The sequence below is a fragment of the Auxenochlorella protothecoides genome (genome assembly GCF_000733215.1).
Source record: "Auxenochlorella protothecoides strain 0710 unplaced genomic scaffold scaffold7, whole genome shotgun sequence".
Classification (NCBI taxonomy): domain Eukaryota; kingdom Viridiplantae; phylum Chlorophyta; class Trebouxiophyceae; order Chlorellales; family Chlorellaceae; genus Auxenochlorella; species Auxenochlorella protothecoides.
In genome coordinates, this window is record NW_011934487.1 from 108,999 (window position 1) to 117,641 (window position 8,643).

The 8,643-nt window shown below is 68.1% G+C and overlaps 3 protein-coding genes across 3 annotated transcripts; all 3 read left to right on the top strand.

Moving 5' to 3' along the window:
* Window positions 1-323: 323 nt before the first annotated feature.
* On the top strand, window positions 324-4,437 carry F751_5770 (Serine/threonine protein phosphatase 2A 59 kDa regulatory subunit B' eta isoform; the record flags this gene model as incomplete). Its single annotated transcript, XM_011404083.1, has 10 exons — window positions 324-399; window positions 754-1,197; window positions 1,484-1,630; window positions 1,805-2,206; window positions 2,493-2,639; window positions 2,866-3,017; window positions 3,234-3,362; window positions 3,587-3,801; window positions 3,990-4,074; window positions 4,339-4,437. The coding sequence occupies 10 exons, from the start codon at window positions 324-326 to the stop codon at window positions 4,435-4,437; spliced, it is 1,896 nt and encodes a 631-aa protein (XP_011402385.1).
* A 997-nt stretch (window positions 4,438-5,434) lies between these two features.
* Window positions 5,435-6,131, top strand: F751_5771 (Flowering time control protein FPA; the record flags this gene model as incomplete). The annotated part of the gene is made up of 2 exons (XM_011404084.1): window positions 5,435-5,760; window positions 5,915-6,131. 2 exons carry the CDS (start codon window positions 5,435-5,437, stop codon window positions 6,129-6,131), a joined length of 543 nt encoding a protein of 180 aa, XP_011402386.1.
* A 549-nt stretch (window positions 6,132-6,680) lies between these two features.
* F751_5772 (hypothetical protein) lies at window positions 6,681-6,866 on the top strand (the record flags this gene model as incomplete). The annotated part of the gene is made up of 1 exon (XM_011404085.1): window positions 6,681-6,866. A coding segment is annotated over one exon (186 nt), but the record flags the coding sequence as incomplete, so codon positions are not given.
* Between the last annotated feature and the right edge of the window lie 1,777 nt (window positions 6,867-8,643).

An 8,643-nucleotide genomic window follows, 5' to 3' on the forward strand; every position in this document is an offset into this window, starting at 1 on the left:
CTGAGACTGGGAGCCAGCTTGCCAGGCGTTCAGGGAGTCCAGGGCCCCGGCCAGGCATCCCGTACTGATGGAGGAAAGCCGGGAGGCCCCTCGGTGTAGCATGGATTGTTTCGTGAGGCACGGACCCTTACCCCACCCCATCCCCCCCAGCCCAGCCTTGCCTCTGTGTCCCTGCCAACCAGGGTGCTCATTCCTGCCATCTCTGAGCTCCCGGAGACCACTGTGCCCAATCCCCCACCCCCCTCGCCATCACGCCTCGCCCAGCTGGCACAGTGGACCGGGGGAGGGGGTGAGGCCATGCCCTGAGGCCCGCACTGGATACCATGAGCTCCGGGCTCCTGCGATCAATGAAGCTGAAGCTGGCGGGGGGAACGCCCAAGAGCGGGAAGCCCGACAGCGGTGCTGGGGTCGGGGTCAGTGGGACAGCACCGGGACCCGTGGGCGCCTCCACAGCCCCCCCGCCCCCCGGCCAGGCCCCTCGACATGCTGTGGGACCGGTGGCCAGCACATCGGGCCGGGGAGGGGTCCCCGAAACGGATCCTGGGCACGGGTTCCCTGCCTTGACTGAGGAGGAAATGCAGCGGCGGTATGCAGGCGAGTGCAGGCCGCCCATCGGCGCTTGGATCGGGGCTCAAAACTGGGAACCGGGTGCATGGTGTGGGAAAGCTGTCTCCCAGGGCCGGTGGGGGTGCAGGCCGATCAGGCTTAGGGTCATCGGTCCTCAGTGGCTCCCCCCTTCCCCCTCTCCTGCAGAACCGCTGCCCTCGTTCCGGGATGTCTCCCCAGGCGAGCGCCAGGCCCTGTTTGTGGCCAAGCTCCACCTCTGCTCGTTCACCTTTGACTTCAGCGACCCCGCCTCCCACGTGCACGAGAAGGAGGTGAAGCGCGCGACGCTGCTGGAGCTGGTGGACCACGTCAACTCCGGCTCCGGCAAGTTCAAGGACGCGCTGGCGCCGGACATCGTGGGCATGCTGGCCGCAAACCTCTTCCGCGCGCTGCCCCCCGCGCGCGAGCACGGCCCTGACGCCTTTGACGCGGAGGAGGAAGAACCCAACCTGGAGCCGGCCTGGCCCCACCTCCAGATCGTGTACGAGTTCTTGCTGCGGTATGTCGTGTCGGGCGACACCGACGCCAAGACCGCCAAGCGCTACATCGACCAGCAATTCGTCGTCAGGCTCCTGGACCTCTTCGACTCGGGTGCGTGCGGGGGTGGAGCATGGAGGGAGGGGGGGAAGGGGGGGTGTTGGCTGTGTTCTCGGGGCGGATACACGGCAAACGGAGGTCCCGATGCCTGTGCGCCACGCCGCAGCATCGCGACAGGCGACCCCGCAGTGGTACATGGGCGTACTGCGAGTGGGCCTCCCAGTGTGCTTGCCATGCGGCGGTGTGGGTGGCGAGTGCCGCTGCCTCGTCCTTGCACATGGTTTCAGGAGTGTCTCAGAGCTCACTTCCTCCTCCCCATCACACCGATGCTGCGCCGCAGAGGACCCACGGGAACGGGACTACCTGAAGACCATCTTGCATCGGGTGTATGGCAAGTTCATGGTGCACCGGCCCTTCATCCGCAAGGCCATCAACTTTGTGTTTTACCGGTTTGTTTTCGAGACCGAGCGTCACAACGGCATCGCAGGTGTGTCTGGGTGTGTATGTTTGAAAGTGTGTGTCTGTTGGGAGGAGGCAGGGGTCAAGGGGGACACGGGGTTTGGTGTGCATCGGTTGGGAGGGGATAGGCTGAGCGGTGGAGTGGGGTGCTGCCCGGGGGATAGCCACCTGCTGCGGGCGTCCATTCTCCCTCTCTCCCCAGAGGCCCTGTTTGTGGCCAAGCTCCACCTCTGCTCGTTCACCTTTGACTTCAGCGACCCCGCCTCCCACGTGCACGAGAAGGAGGTGAAGCGCGCGACGCTGCTGGAGCTGGTGGACCACGTCAACTCCGGCTCCGGCAAGTTCAAGGACGCGCTGGCGCCGGACATCGTGGGCATGCTGGCCGCAAACCTCTTCCGCGCGCTGCCCCCCGCGCGCGAGCACGGCCCTGACGCCTTTGACGCGGAGGAGGAAGAACCCAACCTGGAGCCGGCCTGGCCCCACCTCCAGATCGTGTACGAGTTCTTGCTGCGGTATGTCGTGTCGGGCGACACCGACGCCAAGACCGCCAAGCGCTACATCGACCAGCAATTCGTCGTCAGGCTCCTGGACCTCTTCGACTCGGGTGCGTGCGGGGGTGGAGCATGGAGGGAGGGGGGGAAGGGGGGGTGTTGGCTGTGTTCTCGGGGCGGATACACGGCAAACGGAGGTCCCGATGCCTGTGCGCCACGCCGCAGCATCGCGACAGGCGACCCCGCAGTGGTACATGGGCGTACTGCGAGTGGGCCTCCCGGTGTGCTTGCCATGCGGCGGTGTGGGTGGCGAGTGCCGCTGCCTCGTCCTTGCACATGGTTTCAGGAGTGTCTCAGAGCTCACTTCCTCCTCCCCATCACACCGATGCTGCGCCGCAGAGGACCCACGGGAACGGGACTACCTGAAGACCATCTTGCATCGGGTGTATGGCAAGTTCATGGTGCACCGGCCCTTCATCCGCAAGGCCATCAACTTTGTGTTTTACCGGTTTGTTTTCGAGACCGAGCGTCACAACGGCATCGCAGGTGTGTCTGGGTGTGTATGTTTGAAAGTGTGTGTCTGTTGGGAGGAGGCAGGGGTCAAGGGGGACACGGGGTTTGGTGTGCATCGGTTGGGAGGGGATAGGCTGAGCGGTGGAGTGGGGTGCTGCCCGGGGGACAGCCACCTGCTGCGGGCGTCCATTCTCCCTCTCTCCCCAGGGACCGGCCGCCTCACGCTCCAAACCCCCCCACCCCCACCCCCCACCCTTAGAGCTGCTGGAGATCCTGGGCAGCATCATCAACGGCTTCGCCCTGCCCCTGAAGGAGGAGCACAAGGGCTTCCTCACGCGCGCACTCATGCCGCTGCACAAACCCAAGAGCCTGCCTCAGTACCACCAGCAGCTCTCATACTGCATAACACAGGTGGGGTGGAAGGATGTGGGGAGCGGTCAGCCTGGGGAGGGGCCGGAGGATCAGATTGGCTGCCCCATCCCTTTGGGAAATGGGCATGGGCTAGGAGAGGGGTGCAGAGGAGCTGCACTGCCCTGCGTGCCCACCCGCTGGGTCCTCGCTGCGAGGTGTGCACTTCACTGCAAGGGCCCTCCCCCCAAAATCCTGGCCCCCTCCGCATCCTCACAGTTTGTGGAGAAGGACAGCCGGCTGGCGGTGCCTGTGATCCAGGGGCTGCTCAAGTTCTGGCCCATCACCAACTCGCACAAGGAGGTCCTGTTCCTCGGGGAGCTGGAAGAAGTGCTCGAGTGGACCCAGGTGGGTATACCCAGGGACGCGGGGTGGTTGGCCGCAGCGCATGGGCTTCCCAGAGCACTGATGCGGCGTCTGAGCCAGCGTGGTGGCTTTCGATCCAGTGCCTGTTGGCCATCGAACCCATGTCGGTTGGGTCTCCATCCAGCTTCCCCTTCACGATTATTACCCTCCCCCCCCTCTTCCCAGCTATTACCCCCCTTTAACCTCCCCCCCTCCTCTTCCTTCAGGCTCCTGAGTTTGCAGAGGTGATGGAGCCCCTGTTCCGCCGCATCGCGCGGTGCCTGACCTCCAGCCACTTCCAGGTTGCGGAGCGGTCGCTGTTCCTCTGGAACAACGACGTCATCGTGTCACAGGTCGCGCAGCACAAGGAGGTGGTGCTGCCCCTGGTGCTGGCGGCGCTGGAGGACAACGCTGCGCACCACTGGAACTCGACGGTGCACAGGTGGGTGGAGGAGGAGAGGGGACGGTTAGCCCTTTGGGGGGGGGGGGAGGGGGTTTGACATTGGGGTGCGGACTGCTTGGGTGGCTGGCGAGGGACCGTCTGGGGACCGCAACTGGGCCCGTGCGCTCCTTACTCGGCGCCGGCCGGGGCGCGCCATCTCACAAATGCACCCGCCCACCCACTTGCAGCCTGACGCTGAACGTGCGCAAGATGTTCCAGGAGATGGATCGCAGCCTGTACGACTCCTGCCTGCGCAAGCTGGCAGCCCGAGGGGTGGGTTCGTGGCGGGCGAGAAGCGTGGCATGTCCAGTGGGGAGGCAGTGAGACTGGCGGGCTCCCAATCCGCTGGAGGGTAGAGCCGGCAGCGCCCCAGGGCACGGGCGCCCTCAGACGCCGCGGCAGGCACTCCCGCATGGCAGCATGCGGGGGTGGGCACGTGAAACCACTGCGCCTACAGGCATGCAGCCTGCCCCCGGAAACGCCTTGTGCCGTGCCACTGCCTGACACGGCCCCCACCGCAAACCCCCCTCTCCACAGGACGCCGAGGCTGCGGCCGCCACCAGGCGGCAGGCACAGTGGCTGGCGATAGAGCGTGCGGCGCTCCCCAACGGCGTGCCCCACCGAGACCGCGGCTGACCGCGGCGTCTCGCCTGTGCCGGCGAGGCCTGGCGAGTGCTGGCTGGGCGCTGGCCTGCCTTGCCCTGGCGCACACCCCGGCCCGTCGCGAAGCCGTTGCTGGAGTCCCTGGCCTGTCCCGCTGCCAGTGCCCGTGTCCTGCATGCCGGCACGTTGTGAATTACCGCTGCCGGGAGGGTGCACACCGGGGCTCGCACTGCCCTGAGATACGGGAAATCAGTTCGACCCGGGCGCAATCTTTTATGGCTGCAATGGGTTCCACCGATACTCGACCAATTTTTGCCGTGCATAATTTGGAGCGGCCGGACCCAGCTCAGGGCAGTTGGACACCTGAGACAGACATTCGGGATAACGTCCGGCGCTCCAGCCCCCGGACGCCCCCCTCCGCGCACACGTGCCTCGCGGCTTGAGCCTGCTGTGAAACCTGGCATCTCTGATCCTGCCTGTGTATGTACAGGAGGGCAGCACCGCGCAAGTCGAGGGACGGAGCTTTGAAATGAAGCTCATCCGGTTGGGATCGTGCGACAAGCTGTGAGATCCCCCTCCATCCCGCAAGAGTGTCGACGGTCGCGAGCGGCGCAGCCCTCGGCACGGCAAAGCCAGCCATCCAGGCCGAGTCCAGTGCCGCAGCAAGGCGTCGGCGCTCGTAAATTACCTTGATATGCCGGTGAGATGTTTCTGGGGTCTGGGACGTTGTCTTTCGCGGCCTGTCGGACAGATGGTGGGCTCGTCGCCCTGCGCCACGATCATTCGGACCAAGCAGGTGGAGGACCGCGTGCCCGGACTCCGGGGTTCCCCCCGCCCCCTGCCCGTCCCCTCCTCCACTCGTGCCTTCCACCACACACCCCAGGGCCCTTTCCAAGAAGAAACGGATGTATCAACACTGCAGAGCAGCCAGTCCAGCTCGGAACAGTACGGCAGCGGCGAAGCTCCTGCCACAGTCGTCGGCGAGGAAGCCTGCCTTGGTGTCAGGCCATCCCCCTTCTCCACCCTGTCCATGCGCAGCCTCTCCGCGTCATACACGAGTCCTAGGCTCCCCTCAGCCGGCGGGACCCCTCGAGGTCCCCGGCCCAGCGACTCCAAGGGTCTCTGGCCCGTGGCACCCGCGGATGCCTCCCCCGGCCCTGGCTGCCTCCGGAACGGCACCGCCCACAGCCAGGAGGAGCCTTCCTCGGAGGAGCAGGCCTCGGACGCGGACGGGCCGGCGATGGACACCGATCCGGGCGATGATGCCGTGGAGTCCGGCAACCCGACCCGACACTTCTGGATAGGCAACCTGAGCACACACATTTCGAGAGCCGTCCTGAAGACAGTTTTTGACAAGTGTGTGCTGCGGATGGGAGGGGAAAAGGGGCCCGTGCTGGGTGTTGCTTGGTGTTGCTTGGGTTGGGATGGGCTCCGACTGGCCTATGCAGGCCTCGCGGCACCCCCTCCCTCCCTCCAACCCCCCCTCTCCTCATGCCATCCCGCTCTCCAGGTTTGGGGTCGTGGACGATGTGGTGACCTTCCCAGGCAGGATGTATGCGTTTGTCAACTTCAGGACCACGGAAGAGGCTGTAGCGGCGATGGACACGCTGCAGGGGCTGGTGGTGAGGCTGGGGTGGAAGAGGAGGGGGGCGGATCCCTGTGCGACGCCCAGGCTCCAGGCGCCAAGCTCTTCCTGGGGGTCTCCACTGAGCCCCGTCGCTTCCTGATGGCTGCTGCTTGTAGGCCCATCCAAACACCCTCCCCCCGCCCTCCGCCATCACAGATCCCCGAGCTCACGGGCGACAGGCAGCTCCTGCTCAAGTACCGCCCCGTCAACAAGGCCGGGGCCAAGCTGAGGGCTCTCGGCCTGGGCGAGGAGGGTGTGCTCAGCGACAACCTGGACGACAGGTGTGTGGGGTTGGGGTTCACTGTGGAAGGGGGAAGCGGGTGGTTCGTGCCAAGGGGAGCCCGGGGTGCAAGTCCCCTTGGGGCCCAGCAGAGGTGCCCGCCGTCCAGCACGCGGATGTTCCCACGCGGGGCCCTCAGCCCTCGCGACTGCCCTGACCTTGGGCCCCTGCCTGGACCCCCGGAGGGGCTCGGCACCGCACAACCTCGGCCACGCACCAGCTGCCTGGTCTGTGAAGACCAAGCCGTCCCCGCGGGCGGTGTGTGTGAAGCCTGCCGATGGTACAGTCGCGCCCGTGCACCCGTGCTGGCACACACGCCTTCACGCCTTCCTGTGCAGGTCCGGCGCCGACAAGGCCGGGTCTCAGGAGCCCAGCCCCCGCATCTGGCTGGGCAACATCACCTCCGCCACCACCTCCAAGGCGCTCCAAGGCGTGCTGGCGCGCTTCGGCCCCCTGCTCGACGCCGCCGTCTTCCCCGCCCGCATCGGGCCGCTGGGCTACGCCTTTGTCAAGTTTGAGCGCCTCGCTGACGCCGTGGCGGCCTTCAACGCCTTGAACAACACGGTGCGTGCATGGGAGGGCCCGGAGGGTGCGGCATGTCGTGGTCTCGTTCTGTTGCCTGCGATGATGATGACTCGGCGGGCAATGCCTCAAAAGGGCCTGGGAGGCCCATCGGTCCCACGGGCTGGGCAGTGGCGTGGGTGTGGAGGTGAATGAGGGGCGGTATCATCCAGGTCGTGGTGTGCTCGCCGTCTGCACGCTTGCTGGCGCACCAGGGGAGTGGATGCCGAGCACAGGGTTGCCCTGCTCTCCTCCTCCAGCATCTCGTCCTTGCGCATCTGGGCAGGGTTGCCTGGTCTCCTCATGCCTTCCCCCCCCCCTCGCGCCCTCCCCGCCCCCCCCCACCCCTGCCTCCACCCCCCCCCCCCCATCCCATGCTCCAGGTGGTGCCCGCGCTGTCCGGGGGCAAGCAGCTGAAGATGCGGTACAAGCCGGCGGGTGAGACGCCGGGGGAGCGCGAGGGCTTGGCCGCGCCGGGCGATTCTGCGCGCGGGCCGCTGTCCGCGTCGCGCCACCTCTGGCTGGGCAACATCAACCAGCGCCCCTCCGACCAGGCCCTGGTGGACCTCTTCTCGCCCTATGGCCGCGTGGACTCGGTGCGCGTCTTCCCCCTCAAGGCCTACGCCTTTGTCAACTTTGGCGACATGGCCGGCGCGGCCAGCGCCATGGCGGCCCTGGACGGCGTGGTGGTGCCCGCGCTGACAGGCCTCAAACCCCTGGTCATGCGCTACCAGCAGGAGCCGCTGGTGGGCGCCGGGGCGCGTGCGTCCCCCCTCCCCGGCCCCGCCATCTCCGCGCCCGGCGCTGACGCCGGGCTGAAGGGCCTGCTGGCCGCCGGCGCCGCCGCCAGCCTGTACGACATGCACGCCGCGGCGGCGGTGGCCGCCGCCGGCGGCGGCCACGACGCGCTCTGGCGCGCGCACGGCGCCGGCGCCGGGGCCCCGCCCCTGCTGCCATACCTGGAGCACCAGGGGCTGCCGGCCGGCCCCGCGCCGCGCTCCGCGCGACTCAGCGCGCCGCTGCTCGCCCAGTCGGCCCCCGCCCTTCAACACCACCACCACCTGCCCTTCTCCCCGGACCAGGTGGCGGGGCTGGCGCGCATGCTGGACGGCACGCCGCCCCCCTCCACGCAGGGCTCCGGCAGCGTGCCCACGCCGCGCCTGTCCGGCTCCGCCGGCGCGCCCAGCGGCGACCCGCAGGCGCTGGCCGCGCTGGCGGCCATGCTCTCGCTGCGCGAGGACGCCGGCGCCGGCGGCACGCCCGCGCCGGGCGACAGCCTGGCGGTGCTGCAGCAGCTACGCGCACTGCAGTCCCGGCTGGGCGGCGCAGGGAGCCTGCCCGGGGACCTGGGCGCGCTGGGGCGGGCGTCGAGCGAGTGCGCCGCGCTGCAGCGCCCCTCCGCGCCCCCCGCGCTGCGCTACGGCGGCGGGCCCGGGCCCGGCGGCCGCCTCGACCCCGCCGCCGCCGACTTCTGGGGCGGGGCGGGTGTGTCCCTGCGCCACAGCTCGCCGCAGATTGGGCACGGCCTGCGGCACGGCTCGCCGCAGGTGGGGCAGGACCTGCTTCCCACGCACGGCTTCGGCCTACCGGCGGCACCCGGCCCGCAGGCCGCCGCGCCGTGGGACGGGGCCGCTGCGCTTGGCCTGCAGCAGAGCAGCGGCCATGGACAGGAGGCCTGGCATTGAAGGCCGTGCTGGTATTTAGACACCTTGCCCCACACCCTGCAAGGTAGGGGCAGTCTCCCCTGGTGGGGGGTGGGGGAGGAATTCTC